This window comes from Hyaena hyaena, unplaced genomic scaffold (genome assembly GCF_003009895.1).
Source record: "Hyaena hyaena isolate Hyena2069 unplaced genomic scaffold, ASM300989v1 scaffold_245, whole genome shotgun sequence".
Classification (NCBI taxonomy): domain Eukaryota; kingdom Metazoa; phylum Chordata; class Mammalia; order Carnivora; family Hyaenidae; genus Hyaena; species Hyaena hyaena.
Window position 1 is genome coordinate 426,494 of NW_024080878.1, and position 16,619 is coordinate 443,112.

Below are 16,619 nucleotides of genomic sequence, written 5' to 3' on the forward strand. Positions count from 1 at the left end.
TCCTGACATGAGATCACAGCCCCAGCCAACACCGTAATTATTATCTGTAAAAAAATAAAGCCCTGAGCAGAAGACCCAGCTACGCTGTACCCGAACCCCTGACCCATGGAAACTATGAGATTAAAAAATGGGTCTTGTTTTAACATGGTAAATTGTGAAATAATTTGCTATGCAGCAATAAGCTAATACACTACCTCACTGACATAGTAAGGACAGGGACCTCTCCTCAGGCCAGAGAGAGGGGACCCTGTGACCTCACACAGGACAGGGACCTCTCTTCAGGCCAGAGAGGGGACCCTGGAGACCCATCTCAGCCTTATAATCATTGTTACTGTCAGCTTCCCTCTGGAGTCCAGTCCTTGCTATGAAGTACTGTGCGGAGCCCAGAGGACAGAGCCCCCTTGCTTTCTGTTGGGCTGACCAGGAAAGTAGGCGGGGTTGACCAGGAAAGTGGGCGGAGCTGACCCACCTCATGAAGCCATAGCTCTAGGTCCTTTCCAAAGAGCAATCCTCCTAGAGATCTGAACCCCACACATGTCTGGAGTAGGGTCAGTGTTTCAAAGCACAACCCCTTCCACTTTCTTCCCTGTTCCTCACTAAAACCTAAGGAAGGCTAGGGAACTGTACCAATCACCTACAAGACCGTCTACAAGGAGGCTGGCCAACTGAAGCCTGATGGACCTAAAGAGCGGTCTTGATTACACCCACTTGACTAGTCAGAATTACTATTACAATTTATTACTCAGAATTCACTAAGTGACAGAGGCAGGAACTGAACCCAGTCTGTCTGACTCAAAGCCCATGCCAGCTCCCCTTGTTTTACAAGCGGGAAAGCTGAGAAACAGAGAGTTCAAGCATTTGAATGGCGCCCACAGGCAGCCCTCACACAGCCCTTCCCAGATACCAGGGATCGGGAATTGGACTTTGTAAAGATTCAGGGAAGGGAGAGACAGGGAAGGAGAGACAGGGCAAAGCAGGTCTCAGGCCAGAGCTGCTCCCACTCACGTTGGAAGAACGGGTCTCCCTCCCCTCTCTATCAAGTCATCACACCAACGGGCAGGGCTGAATTATTAAAACTCCCTTCTGGGGTACCACACAGGTTCTTCTCTACTGAGACTCAGAGCGGAGGGGCGGCTGCTCCCGCCGCACAATATTAAAATGTCAGGAGTTTAAGGCCTGCGCTGGTTGAGTCATAAGTTATCAGCACCCAGTGAGGGCCGACAGAATGCCTCCCTTAAATTATTAAGCAGAAAGCGTCAGACTGTAATATTTTGCTAAACCAAAGTACAGACACAGACAAAGATGTCATTTCAATATTTGAAACCAGCAAGTTTAATTTAAAATAAGAGCAAACCAATAAGCTCAGAACATAGTGGCGTATGAGAGGAAAATTATACTGTGAGAGGAAAAAAAGTGGAAGGACTTAAGAAATTTATAAAAGTAATCTCCAAGTGGAAATTAGAAATCAAGGCCTAGAAACAGAATAACACAAAAGAAATATTACTGTCCACTTTCTAAATCAATATAACACTGCTCCACGCCGGAATTACCATGGTAACTCAAGTAAAAAGAATCAAGCAATTCTTATTATTTCAAAATAAAATCACAGCCTGAAGCCTGGGTTTTATTACAACCACTGATAGATCGCTGGCTTGTATTTATCTGAAATATTGCTTTTCAATCAGCTGGTTTATGAATGTACACAGGCCTCTCACCAGCCCACTTACCGCCCCGTTTTGAGGTGAGGGGCTAACCAATGAATTGATTCCTGCCTGACTGCATCTGCATACATGCCCAGGCTGGAGCCGGCCCTGGTAACCGCAGAGCTTCTCACCCCTTCCAACCGTCCAGTGGCCCTGCAGGACAGAGAGGAAAAGCCAGAGAAGGCAGAGGGGGGCTAACCTCATCGTGGTTCCCGTCCAGGCTCCCCGCCTCCAATGGCAGCCCTGAAAAACTACCCAGACAGCCAGCTTCCCTCACCTTGTCGCCAGGCATCCTGGCTGGCTAGAACACCAGCTCGCTCCACCCCTTCTCCCCTGAACCCTCCCTGGGTGTCCTTCTCCCCCACCTCCAAGTCAGCCGGCTGGAACAGGGAGGCAGCTGAGCGCAGAGGACAGCACATACTGTAGTCAGATGGCCTGAACGTGGGCACTTGCAAGTGGGGGACCTGTGACCAATTACACAGCCTCTTTGGATGGCGGTTTTCTCATCTGTGAAATGAGGATAATACAAGTAGCTCTTTCTAGGGTGGTTCAGGGTATTAAATGAGATCATACATGGGAGATGCTTCGGACTGAGTATAGAAATGGCCCCAATTCTCTACCTCTCCTGCTAGTATGTGTGCACACTTTGCAATGTGACTTTCTACCTCCTCCAAGAGCAGAATCTGACCACCCCTGCCCCGCCCCTGAACTCGGGCTAGCTTTGTGATTTATTTTGGCCGACAGAATGTGCCAAAATTGAAAACCTGCCAGAACCAAACCGAGGCCTCAAGGAACCCTGTATAACTTGCACTCTCTCTCCTGACCTGTCTCTGCCACGGAAATGGGCTGGAAGAGCTTGCTGGATGATGAGGGCATCGTATCCCTGGTGTCCAGTAGATCAACCGTCTGCCAGGCATGAGAGAGTCCCGCTGAGACCCGAGAAACTGCTCAGCCAAGCCCAGCCTAAATCACTGACCTACAGATTCAAGAGCTAAGTGGATACTTATTGTTTTGAACCTCTGAGTTTGGGGGTGGTTGGTTATGTAGCAATAACTTACTAATACACACACAGAGTACAATGCCTCACTTTTAAGTAAGGGTTCAGTAAAACAATACCAAGTTTGTTTATAGGACTCCAAAAGACTGAGAAGCTGAAGCCAAAGAGATCACAGTGTAAGCTGTGTAGAGAGCAATGTTGCTCCAGAGGCATAAGGCTTCCTGGTTTATCAAGTGTGTACATGGACATTAATGCTCCCATTCTAGAAATGTGAAAACTGAGGCCCGGTAAATTGTCTGAAGTCACATAGCAGCCAGCTAGGACTTGGCACCCAGCTCTCTTGAATCAGGCTGTACCTGAAGACGGTAGGCCACTCAGGACAGCTCAGCTGGGAAGAGGCAGGAGTTAGGAGCTAGTGATCCACTCTGACCCAGGAGGCCTGAGCTCTGGGGCATCTGCCCCTGCAACCTAGACCCGCCTGCTCACTCCTGTCACATCGCCTGCTTTTAATCTGCCTCAAGTTGTGTCAGCCATTGTGGACTCCTGCCCTAGACAAAACGCAAAATGAACACACCCCAGCAAGAGGCCAGCTTGTTGCTAGGCAGGGTCAATGTGACTCTGAGGGTAGCTTGGGATGGTCTGTAAGAGGCTCTGACCACCAGCAGCCTCCTGCAGGTCATCTACAGGGGAAAGGGCATGCCAGGCAAGGGAAACAGCATGAACAAGAACCCCGTGGCAAATGCTGGAGTCCACCTGCAACACAAAACCGGAGCGAACACGTTAGGCCCGCACTGGACAGCTGGTGTGGCAGTGGGTCTTAGGCAGCACGTGGGGATAGCAGAGGCTGGGTCCCTGGTTGTAGTGAGAGCCAGGAGAAGGACGCTAGGTGGGATGGGAGGATGGCAGTGGCAGAGCAGACATAAGTGGGTCCAGAGCCCCAGAGGAATGCAATCCAGCGTGTGCTGATAAATACTTAACAATTGGCTGTCTGAGAAAAAGCCCTTATTTGTAGGGTTTGCCAATTTCCACGGTGTTAATATTCCCACCATGGCTGATTTCAAGCTACCAACGTGATGCCCCTGAACTCAGAGTTGGGAAGAGATGTGCCAAATCAGCTCTTGTGGGACAGTGCACGTCGACTCCGCTTGTGTAGGCCTATCCTGAGTGCACACCTGTCAGGGAAACTCACTCTAGCGATGCCGTGAAGAGTTAAGCGTGAGGGTAGAAGGATGTCCTTCCACTGTAGACAGGGTGGGCGGTAGGAGGGGGCATGTGTCATAGGCACTTTGGGGTGCTCTAGTCCATGAAGGCCTGGGCCAGGTTAGTGCCCATCAGCATCTGCCAGAATCGTGTCCTGTGGGCTGTTGGTAGGCTGGCCAGGGCCACAACCGGGATGCTCAGGCACCTGGTGCCAGTACAGCTGATGTCCTTCCTAATGAGAGTTTTTACCATCAGCCTCATCTTGCCTCAGGGCGAGGGTCAGAGGCCATGAGAGCTGGGCACAGAACCCAGAAAGGTGCTGACGCTCTGTGCTCCCTACAAAACCCTGGGCAACTCTCCTGCCCACTTTCCTCAACTGTCCCCCTAGAAATGGAAGGGCTTTCAAAGAGTGGTCTTGAAGCCTTCTTCCTGCAATGCTACCTGCTGTGGGGATGTGGACACTGGTAAGTAGTGAAGACAGCCTGCCTCCTGGACGGCAGCAATCAAGAGCCATGATGGATAAACTGGAAGAGGGAGAGTGAGTGAACAAGGTGCCAAATCGGGCACGATTATTTGATCATACTGCCGCTGTGTAAGGCAGGAGGCTTCCTGGTTTATCAAATGTATACATGGATATTATCTCATTTAATCCTCATTAACACCTCAACCAGTTAGATGTGGTTGTTCTCACTGTGGAGATGAAACAGCATGGAGGCAAAGCAACCTCAACATCAGTTGGGCATGGAACCCCAAACCACAGTGGACACGCTGGACCTGCAGCTTAGCAGAAAGGTGGAGGCAGCAGCGAGCTCAGGGGTACCTGGCACACTGGGGAACCAATGGCCTTTTAATCTATCTTCCTCCCTAACTCCTTCCAATCTCCTAGCACCCCTGATCAGGAGTTCCTCTGGTCTCTGGTGGTAGATCTGAATAAGAGCCTTGGCCTGCTGGCTCCTTATGGGCAGCTCTGCCCCCATTTGGTGGGGACCCCAACATGGCTTGGGTTGTGTCCCTGGGAGGCTCCTCAGCTCTGTCTTCTGCTCAGAGAAGGTCCGGCCTGCTAGCCATGGCCACTTCTCAACTCTGGCAGCCAGGTGCCTGCAGCCCACTGTTCTGAGGCCAAACCTCATGTTCCTCTGCCCACGACCACAGAGGGGCAGCCGCCAATGCTTGCTGGCAATCATTCATCTGTTCCAAGGGAGAGAGACCAAAATAGATCTCCTCTTGGTCCTGCTCACAAATGGGGCCTGCTGGGAGGCTCCTTAAATGGAAGTGGGTGGGGCAGCCACCCGGGCTGACTCTGGGACACTGGCTGGGGTGGGGAATCAGTTCTTTAGGGATGAAAGGCAGTCCCGGTTCTAGGAAAATGCGCATTCCCATGTGCTAAAAGCATCTTTGTGGGATATGTTCTGAAAGGGAGAGAGGGACGGTAAGAGAGACAGGCAGCTCCTGCAGCCACAGAGGCCAAGTGAGTGGCCACGTCAGCGTCAAGCACCGGCACGCAAAGGGTGAAGCTTTTAGGCGAGCAGCGGCCAGTGATCTCAGCTTCCCCCAGTCCTAATGCTCCTGAAAGGCTCTCTCCCACTCCCTGTAATTGGGCATCAGTAGTTAATGCAGTATTGACTGCATTACACGCTCCCGTGCCTCCCCTCACTAATGCCAATTGCATCACCTTGTACAGTCACCGGCTTGCTTAGCCAATAGCCGTTAAAAGCAATCCAAATCATGAATCATATGGGAAACTTTTAGCAAGACACTGCCATCCAAGGAGACAATTTACAGTTGAGTTAATCTGGGTACATTAGCGAGACATGGATTCTGGACGACAGACCAATTTATGTTGTTTCCCTGTCCCCACCTTAGTGCTACATGTGGGCAAATGAACGGAAGAGCAGGGAACAGAGAGAAGCACATGCTTCTTTACCCAAGGCTCTGGGAGGGGGTGAGGGAGACCCGTCTTTACCAGCTCTCTGCCTGGCTGAATTGGGGCAGGAAGGGTAAGCAGTGGGACATGCTGCTCAAGATTTGTGAAGCCTTGTTTTCAGCAGTGAGGAGGTAGCTGCTGCTGGAGCTGGCATGGCAGCTACAGATGGAAACCCGACTCTTCCAGACACCAGGCAAGTGGCAGGCCTGGTCCCCACGCTGCTGGCCTCAAAAGGCCTTAACCAGTCCTCAGCAGGCACGGGCTCTGCCTTCCTGCTGGGCTCTGACTTCCTGCTGACTGGCTGGGGTCTGTGGCATGAAACAGCACGGCCCACTCCCTACCTCCAGCTCTGGGGCTAGGAATGTCCTGGCCACACTCTACTGGGAGAGACCCCAAGGGTTCTTTGCAGTCCGAGCATGATGGGCTATCCCAGGGGGTCTTGCCAATGGCTGAGCAAAAGCTGGTCAGGACCCAAGAATAGCCAAGAGCCTGCCCTGGTGGATCAACCAGGTCCACTGTGGAAGCCACACTCCTAGCGGTCATTAACAATTGAAGACTCACTGTCTGGCCCTCCTCAGTCCAGCTCCACTCTCCTTAGGCAATTTTACTTATTTAAAATGCTCTAAGGGTCACGTATAGTGTTTAGTTCTCCAGTCTGCTTGCTGTTGCCCGTGGTCACTCCAGTCTTCTGTCTGGGCCTTTGCAGAGGCAGCTTACCTGCCCTAGGCCAGCATGTACCTGGGGACACTCCAGCACCCCAAGAGGGTGCCCTCTGCATCCTCCCCTGCCCAGTCCCCCACAACCAAGGCTCTCACTATTCCTGGGGCTGCTGGACCCTCTGCTGCCTGCCTTTCCTCAAGGGTCTCTTCTCCAATGGCCTGAGGGCTAATCTGGCTCTCAGGGCTCAGAGCAGTACCTCCCTTTGCTCTCCTGAGATTGCAAGCCTCTCCGGAAGGCCCGCAGCCTGGTGCCAGCTCAGGCACCGGTGCCAGGGAAAGACGGGCTGTTTCTCCGGGAAAGTTGGAGCAGGGCTTCCTTTGCTGACAGGCAGGCCCGACGGCTTTGAGAAAGCCTGGACCCTGAGTTCCAGTAAAGTGGAGATGGCTAGGCCAAGAGCAAGCGTCCAAATGAAAGCAATTAATCTTAAAACCAGAAGTTTAACCATTTGCAAAACAGATCTTTCCTCTCTGTGGTGGCCCTTCACTGCTCGACCTAATGGATTACTTTATTAATAATGCACTGTGCTTAAAAGCAAAAAAAAAAAAATTTTTTTTCCTACGATTCAATACTTCAGAAAGTCTCTTAAACCCGTTGCTACGGCAAAGCGATTGATATTTTATTATCTTTCAGAAGTGCAACATGAAAGCCCCGCAGCCCAGCAGAGCAAGAGCTTTGGTCCTCGGCAGCTGGCAGACCTGACTTCAACCAGAGGAGCCCCGGCCTCTTCCAACAAGATGCTGTCAGGTGGAGAAAAGGCATTGGGGGTGGTTAATAAGAGCCCCGAGTCCCTGCTGCAGCCAGACAAAGGGTGCAGTGCTGCATCCCTGAGAGACATGCTTCTTGGGGGCTCTGGGGACCAATGCTGCCACCCAGCCCACACGGCCACCTGCTGAAAGGGGTAAGTGCCAGGAAGAAATTAGGCAGCAGGCACAGAGGGGCAGGTGAGCGGGTCCAGAGTCTTTCTCCCTTCCCCTACTAAAGGTGCCACCCGCAGGGGTTCTTGGAATCGGAGGAGGACAGACTCTAATATGGAGTGGAGGGTAGATTTATGAGCAGAAAGATTGGTTTTGGAGGACACCTCTGGTTTGGGCAGAATAAGAATCAAATGGCTCCTCAGGGCCCCAGCTGTCTACTGTCCTTTGCTGTTATGGGTCCCCAGATCTCAGTAGTATGAACTGTAGTGGGTACCACACTGCCTAGACTGGACCGAGAAGGGGACTGAGGGATGTTGTGAGCTCCCCTCTGCAGATCTGGTGGAGACTAGGGGAAACACATATGCTCAAGGTGGTTGAGAGGTACTGCAGTCTGAAGGCAGGAGACTGGCTAAAATGACCTCCACATATCCATTCCCATTCAGGGCTCATCTGAAAATTTTGAGTATCACAGAGCTCAAAGGAAATCTGGGGTGACTGCACAGGGCACCACCTAGGTGGTGGGCCAACTTGTCCTATGAGACCAATTTCCCTAAGGCCTCCCAAGGATACAGCCTGGGCCTGGAGAGCCAAGCATGCCAAATAACCATGGCTGAAGACATACCCTGATTTCCATCATGACAGTACCTCCAGACACCAAAGAAGGACCTTCTGCACTGGCTTCTGCAAGCCCCTCATTTTACCAAGAAGGAAAGTGAAGGCTAGATATGGGCATGACTGGTCTGAGAGAACCCAGGAGCTCACGACAGAAAGTCTCCTCCCTCCTGGCCTGACCTGGTCCCTTCTTTTCATTCTATACAGACTTGCAGAAGCCTAGTCCTAGGACAGCCCACATGGGGATCCTTGAGAGAGGTCCCTGAAGAGATACAAGCACACTAGAGATGGAGTCACATCCATCCCAGCCAGACCCTGGAAATGCATTCTTTTGGCCAGAAGCACTTAGCTCTCCCCTTCCTCTCTTACTACATACATGCTGAGAAATAGCCTTCATGGGCTTACTGGCCATAAGGCTCCCCCACATGCAACTCCCAGACCAGACACTTTAAGTGGCCCTCCCTGATGGAGGTCTTAGAGGTGGTGGGGAGGCTAGGAGCATCAGCCTGTGGTAGCAGCAAAGGGCACATCCTGTGTGACCTTGAGTAAGTCACTGAACTTGGAATTTTTACCATGTGACCATGTCAACAACACCACTGACCTGGTGGGCAGAGGGCACAGGCCAGTGGATACTCACTAGTAGAAGGTCAGAGAATTGTCACCATGGTCAATCTAAAAGGATTTCTGCTGACACTAAGCAAAGCCACGGTCTCATTCCTTACCAGTAGAAGTCAGGCAACAGCAAGGGTGCCAACAGTTACATACTAATCTCCCTACAACGGCCAACAGACCAGGCAACCCTCATCTACGGGGGTTTGGGAGGGTGGGGGGTGCTGGGCCATCCAGGGAACTGCTACTGTTTGGACATTGGCTGTTGTATTTGGGTCACATGGCACCCACTTGGTTTTAACCTCAAGCCGACTGGGTTCCCCAACCTCTCCTAAAGATACCAGGACACTTACTGCAGGGCACTACCAATTAGGAAAGCTTTGGGGTATGTGAGACCACCTTCTAGAGGCTTCCATCAACCCTGGCCCCCTCTGAGGCTCTCCACCACAGCAGGCCCATTGCACTGTCGCGGGCTGCTCCAGCATGAGTGCTACTGGCCGGTGGCGGGATACTTTCTTCCTCTGGGCCAAACTCCCGCCTGTGCGCTCAGGGGACAGGGAGATAGGAGGCCAGCACGTGAGGCGTCTGTCTTCCCGAGGGTCCAGCCGGCCTTCCCCTGGCCCGCCGGCCACCCAGGGGCAAACACGGTCTACCCGCGCGCCCGCTGGTCGCAAGCTCTGGCGTCCGGTTCCCGCAAAGCCCCAGATTTGCCCGGCGCTTCTCGCCTCTCAGGTTACGCGGCCGGCGGGAGGGAGATGGCTGCGGTGAGACGAGCGGCCGCAAAGACGGAACGCCGCGCGCGGAGCGCCACTGCGCCGAGATCCGAGGGGACCCGAGCCCGCACGCGGCCCCCGCAGAGCAGCACGCGGCCAGCGCTCCGCCCGCCCGCCCCGGGCTCACTCATTCCTCCCCCGGCCCCACCTGGCCGCCCCCTCCCCCCACCCCGCGCGCCGCCCGCCAGGCAAGCCCTGCACAGCCCCGCGTGTGTGCGCCCGCGTCCCGGCGTGTGCTCCCGCGCGCCGCGGCGGGGGGCCAGGGGCCAGGGGCGTCGGCCCCCCGCCCGCCACCTACCGTCCTCCTTGTCCAGCACCATCATCTCGGGCGCTCCGTGTCCAGCCGCGGCTCGGCTCGGCCGGGAGAAGGGCGCCGACTCCGGGCGCGCTTCGGCGGGGCGGCCGGTCCTCGGGCAGCGAGCGGGCTCTAATTACCCGCTTGTCCGGCTCTTAACCTAGATTGCACTCAGCTAGAATTACATTCAGGAGTGAAGCACTTCGCAGATACAAAAGCAGTCTCACCTACTTTTGTGCCTCAGAATTGCAAGGAACTACGAACTGCAATTTAAAGAGGGGGGGGGGAGAGGGAGAGAGAACAGGGAAGAGAGGATCAGAGCCGTTTCTTTGATTCTCACCTTCTAAATGGCTCAATTTGCCCAGTATAATCTGTCTTAATGTAATTGCATTTGATAGCTCATAACCCTGGCTCTGGCAACGACACAGCTTTCAGCCTCATAAAGTGTTTTCCCCTCGGATTTAATCTGAATCTCAATCTAAAATTATATTCAAAGAGATGGGGGAATCTCGGCGGCCGTCTCCCGCTGCCTTTCTCCCTCAATGTATGAGGTTTGCACTCCTGCTACTGAATAAATGCACACATTTCCCGAGGCCCCCCTCCCTCCTGGGTTAATGGGGAGTGGAGACGCGCGGGTGCTCGGCTCCGCAGCGCCACCTGGAGGTAGCTCGGGCCCAGCCGGCGCGTGGCTCTGCTCAGCACCCAAGGTCCTCATCCCAGACACTTGGTCAGGTGGACCTCCCTTGTCTGTCACTCACACCCCCTCAGCCTTGGTTTCTGCCCTGGGAAGATCCTTCTCTGACCTCATGCCCTCCCTTCTTACCTGCTCTGCCAGACGCTTCTGGTTGCTTCTTGGATTTTTGGCAAAGTTAACCTTCTGCAGGGTACAAAGTCTTTCACTTTGAGTCTCCCACTTACAGCAGCACCCTGACCCCAGAACCCTCTTCCCCCACCAACAAGGACATCCTAATTCCACAGGAAGTGGGATCCTGTCTCAGCTTCTCTCTGAGCAAGCACAGCACGGCCTTGAAGGTTTTTCTCATTTCACAGCTATTTATTGAGCATGTATTATTATGAGGCACCGGTGATAACAGCAGTGAACAAAAGATTCCTGCTATTTAGGAGGTGAAAATTCTTCCTCTGTAATTCAGTAGGCAGGAAGGAAGAAAGTGTCCATCTCCTCTCCTCCTGAACCCTACTTCTCTGCTAGTGTCCAGACTGCCTACTCTAGGAAGGCCACTTTTAAGTGGCCAAGATACCAAGAGCTTCTTCCCCCCCCCCCCCACAGTACCAAATTACAGGAGGGGATGAACATCTTAATGGATTTTTTTCTAATCCAAGGAGAGCCTCTGATAGATGTGTCAGAGGCTCATCCCTGGCAGACACTTTTGAGGACTAGACCCAGGCAAGGAGAAGGAAGCTGAAGTCCCTGGAGGAGCAAAGGACCACCAGTTGGGATTTCATCCCATCTCTGCCTATTGCAAATGGTGGATCTTAGAAAATCACTTTATCTGGGCCTCAGTTTCCCTGTTTGTAAAGTGGGAGACATGCTCTGCTATCCTACGTTGCTGTGGGGATGAGTTATTGCATGTGAATGTGCCTTGTAAACTGTGGCACCCCAACAATGGGGGGACTTATTGGGTATCAATGAGACCTGGAGGTCAGGCTGTGCCCCTTAAGCCTTGGGAGGCCCCAATTCAGGGTGCTTGACAGGGGTGGGGAATGGGGGAGCAGTGCAGCAGCCCATCCTCCTCCATCCTGGGCAGGGAAGTCAGGCTTTGAGAAAACAGAAGAGAGGCTGCTTCTAATGAGATGCCTCATCCGCAGCTCAGAGGGTTTCACTTTCTCCTTCATCTTGAATACTTAATCCTAATAGTCCTTGAGTATATTTGATGTTAAATATATCATTTTGCTCAGCCTCACTATCCCTCAGGACTGCGAGCCTGATCTCTCCCCTGCCACCGCAGCCAGAGCTATACCCCGAGGGTCTGAGGGAGGCTTTGGCACTGCTGCCACTGGCCCATTTAGTAGCAACCCTTCATCCTGGCCTGAGCTGGGGGCCAGACAGTGTCACAAGCAATGGGCCTGACAGGTTGGCAAGGGCTAGCTTCTTGCTGTAGATGCCTCTGTGGTACTTGGAGGCATTCACTCTCCCAAGGCTGCGGCTTACTCTCAAGTTCCAGGGGGGGCTTCTCCTCACTCTCAGGGTCTGGCCCTGACCCACAAACCAGGACTTGACTAGCCAGAGGCACTTTCCCTACTCTCTTGTTCATGTGTTGTGCTGTGAACTCTGTCCCAACACCAGCTTCCCCAAGGCTCCAAGGTGCCCAATTAGCAGCCACCCAACCAGCATCCCTCTGGGAAGTCAGGAGCCCAGTTCCCCAACTCAGGGACTGGAGCAGGCCTGGGGTGCTGAGGCATGGGCTGAAGAAGCAGGTAGGCTATGTCTGCAGATTGGTGCTGCGTGAGAAGGGCTGCTTGTGTCCACAGACAGCTCTCTCTGCACTCCCAGTTGTGAGCACTGAGCTTCCATAGTGATCTGGAGAAGGGCCTCCACAGAGACCTTCCACTTTATAGACCTACCGAGCAAGCCTTGGAGGGTTTAGGTGACTTGAACTCTTAGCCAGGAAGGGGCCTGCTGGGTTGACAGAGCCAGACATGAGCCTCACCCATCCAGCAGCCAGCCCCACCCTCTCAGAGCACCGGGAATTTCTGGGTGGGCAGGTAACTCCCGTGCCCAGGCCTACCCCCATGCAAGCTGCCTCCAGGTCCATGGGCACACCTGTAACACCAGGGTGGAACCCTCCGGTCCCCTGGGGGAGGTAGTGTGCATCCAACACAGCCCACAGGTGATGAGCATGTACTCTCAAGTCAACATGGCCAAGAGTGCTCCAGAAAGTCCTTGAAATGCCTCTGGGGACAGCAGAGGGAGACCGGTTGATCAGCCCCCAGGTTATAGTGAGGAGAAAGGGGTTGCTACTGGCTGCCTTTCAAAGTTTTGGGCAGGTCCTAGCAGTCTGTCTCTGCACCTGGCAGGAAAGTCCTAAGTAAGGGTTTGTGCACCAGGTTGGAAGGTGTGTGTGAGTGTGTGTGTGTGTGTGCATGCACGCACGCGCATGCATGCACACATGCGTGGCGGGGGAGACTCTCTGCCCGAGGGCCTGGGCAGACCAGATATTCCAGAACCCAGGGGAGGCTGTCAGATGTGCCTCAGCCCGAGGGCCCTGCTTCCAACACACTGCAGCTGTCTCCAAGGTGGGGTTACAAACTGGCCTCACAGGTGACGCTCAGAGAGGTATTTGGAGTGACAAGGGCCCTGTGGCTGCCACAGATGACAGGACAGAGTGACCCTACAGATTTTGCAGCACAATCAGGATGCCTGCTGGCCAAGTTCAGATGCCCTGCCTGCCCCCTAGGAACGCAAAAGCAGCCTAAACACAGGAATTTGCAACCAGCTAGAGTGGAGAAGTACACAGTTAATGAACTTTCCTCTTTTGGTTTCTGGAAGCCCTTCTAGGAAGCCGCAATTATAATTTGTTAGGCCTTGTGGAAGCCTAGGCCAATTTTGTGCACCAGAAAGTGTCTCTCCCATCCTCTCAAGGCCAACCCACTCCTGCACAACAGCTCAGAGAAGGTTGTGGATGCAGGCTGACCAAGTGTCTTGCTTGGTTTGTCCCAGGCAAACCAAGGGGTTTCCAGGATGCAGGACTTTCAGTGCTAAAACCAGACGGTTCTGGGTAACCAGGACAGTTGATTACCATAGGCTAAGATGGCAGGCTGGGACAAGGGACTGTGGGGCCAGAGAGAAAAGCCAGGCAGCCAGACCCTTCCCTGCAGACGAGCAACTGCCTCCCAGCCTCAAAGTTCCCTGCTTCATGCTTCAGAGCCTGATCTCCCAGGCACTGAGGAACTGCCCTAGCCCCCTGGGGATGATCCCATGGGGCAGCAAGGCTGTGAGTGCTCCCACCAGACTGGCAGCTACCATGGGAAAGCTGTGAGTCGGACTCAGGGGTGGATCCAGATTTTTTTTGAGAGCCGAGCTTCCTTCTGCAATCTGGGGCCTGGGGTGCTCTTTAAGAAAAGGAATACAAGATTACTAACGCAAAATGACCACTGAAGGACTATGAAGCTTAAACTTCATTAGCTTCAAGGTAAATCCGCCTCGGATATTCTGGATCTAGAGCCCTACCCTACCAGTTGGGCACCTCCCGACACGCTTGGCTGGGGGAACCCTGCCAGGGGCGAAGCAATGTCACCCACCCCGCAGCTATGAAGTTCCAGATCTGAGAGACCCCAGGACCATGCCGGTTTGACTGCAGGTTCTCGGGGCATCCCCCTGGGGGAGCCGTTCCGCAGTCGGGTGCGGAAGGGGGGATGTGCAGACACCGGCTCCCGGGGAGTCTGGGAGACCTGGGGGCAGTGGGCACTGCAGGGGAAGCCCACGGCGCGGGTCGCAGAGGCGCTCCCTGTGTCTGCGAGGCGGCAAGAGCCAGAGAGAAAGTTCCGGGCCGGAGCGTGCGGCGCTGGCGGGTCCGGGGCGGCCCGGGCGACTTCCCCACCCTGCCGAGGAACCCCGGGGGCTGAGCCTGGCACCCCGGCACACTCGCCTGCGCGCACATCCAGCGCCGCGCTTCCGGGAAGCGGCCAGGCTACCCGAGCTGGCCGAGGCCGGCGCGGGGCGAACGCTGCCTCCGCGAGGCGAATGGGGTGGCCTCCGCAGGGCCCGTGCCGTCGCCCCCGCCCCGCGCCCGCCGCCGCCCTCGGCCCCGGGCACCTACCGTCCTCCTGGTCCAACACCATGGTCCCGCGGCGGCTCCAGCCCGGCGTGGGGCCGAGGACGCGGAGGGGCGCGCGGCTCGGACTCCGCGGCCGCCCGCCTGCGCTGCTCCCGCCGGCCCCGCGCGGGCTCCGCGCCCCGCGAGCGGCGGCCGGGGACGGGGGCGGGCGGACCGGCGCCGGCAGCTCAGACCCGCGGGCAGGGAGCAAGGGGGGTTGGGGGGGCGGGCGCGTCCGGGGGGTGGGGGCGGGGGCGCGTCGGTCCGCCGCGGGGTCGCCGGAGACGCGCCAGCAGCTGCTGCCCGGGCCGGGCCGGAGCCGCCGCCGCCGGAGCCGCCGCCGCAGCCGCCGCGCGCCCGTTCTCCGTCCGCGCGGGCCGCGCTCGCCTCAGTCGAGTGCAGCCTGCGTTTCCCAGGGCCCCTCAGTTCCCCTGTTAATTAAATCAATTCATTATGCTCAGATCTGATTAGCGGCCCTTCCCCCCTTTGAATCAATTATTCAATACACAAACATAATTGCTTGGGCCAGAGGTGCCCGCCATTAGCTTATTTAACTCCAAGGACACTAATTACCCGCAGGGCACGGGAACTTTTCTCATTAATTCTGACAAAACACAAAAGCACAGCCAGAGTGTGTGCGTGTGAGCGACTGTGTGCGTGTGCGTGTGTGTGTGTGTGTGACCGCATGCCAGAGTGAGGGCTGTGCGGGGTGATGAGCCACTGTGTGAGCCGAAGACGAGCCTGGGGGTGGCGGAATGTATTGCGATCCCGGGTGGGAGTTTGAGCCTGTGGCCGCGCGGGTGTGAGTGGGGGGTCCGTGCGCGTGACAGTGAGGGGCTGTATGAGTGCATAGGGCTGGGTGTGGCCTTGGGTCTGGGGACTGCGGGCCGCGGGTTGAGATCCAGCACAGGAATGGTGAGATTGTGGGTGACTTTGTGAATGTGACTCCGTGGCTACTGTGGTGAGCGCCCTATCTCTCTGTTTTCATAACTGCCCCAGCATTGCCCGCTGAACACTCAAGCCCACGAGGTGTACGTGCAGAACGCTGAAGAGAAAATGAGAGGATCAGGAAGCGGTGGGTGCTGTTTGTGCTCTGGCTGGGCTATGCTCCCCCCTGCCAGCCCCCCACTCCCACCCCGTTTTAAACCCCAGGTTCCCATCTCCCCAGTCCTTGACGTATCTCAGTACAGCCTCCTCCCCACCCCCGCTTTTATCCCACAGCCCTCCCTACCGCCTGCCCCTATTTCCACAGGTGCCTGACACCCAGGCACACCCCTACCCAACTCCACCCACCCTTTGCCTAGTTCTTCCCTCTTGTCTGCAAGGCTGAGCCGAGGGTGTGTCTGTGGTTGACCAACTTCACATTTTACCTCCCAGGAAATCTCTATTGAGAGAGAGTGGGTATGAGAGCCCACAGAGGCAGGGACACAGAGGGTAATTGATTCCCCCAAATTAGGTTTCTGCTTTCTAAAGACCAGTATTGTTCCTGTTCTCAATGTGCACAGAGGTATTGAAGATTTCCTTTTTGTTTCCTCAGGCAATGAATGAGCTTAATCCATTTGGCTTTATAAATCAGGAAACTAATATTCGCTCCTTCCATAGAAGCTTTTTAAAAATTTTAATTGGTGGTGGGGGGGGCACAGTTTGTCACCCTTATGCTGTCCCCAAGCCACCACTTATCAAAACACATTCTGACTGAGGGGTGGAGCGAAGGCTGAGTAGGGGTAGGGGGGGAGTCATCCATCCTTGCACTTGGACCCACACAGTATCTGGAAGAGTTTGTGAAATGATTGCATTACACTCCATTTGGTGAAGAAAAGGTTGTGTAGAGATGCTCTTCAGAATGATATTCCAAATTTGCTACTTGCAGTCTCCTACTGGCGCTGAATATAACCACGCCATGCCCAGGGTTGGCAAATCCTCCCTACTCACTGTCCTGTACAAGACACTAGAGTCACCTTCCTGTTGCCAGGACCTGACCCTGCCTCATTCCTTCTCAAAAATCTTTCATGGCTCTCCAACATGCCCATGACAAAAACCTAACTACTTATCATGTCAGGTCCTTCACAAGATCTGAAGAAGCCTTTGTGACCACCA

General features: G+C 54.7%; 1 protein-coding gene across 1 annotated transcript in view; it reads right to left on the reverse strand.

Moving 5' to 3' along the window:
* Window positions 1-14,829, reverse strand: part of LMO1 (LIM domain only 1) — a 40,928-nt gene extending 26,099 nt beyond the window's left edge. The window contains exons 1-2 of the mRNA XM_039244620.1: window positions 14,526-14,829; window positions 9,751-10,010 (exon numbers count right to left, since the gene is read on the reverse strand). Of these exons, the coding sequence (XP_039100551.1) occupies window positions 9,751-9,775 (25 nt within the window). The 5' untranslated portion in view covers window positions 9,776-10,010; window positions 14,526-14,829. The remainder of the gene's footprint in view (window positions 1-9,750; window positions 10,011-14,525) is intronic.
* Window positions 14,830-16,619: the final 1,790 nt, after the last annotated feature.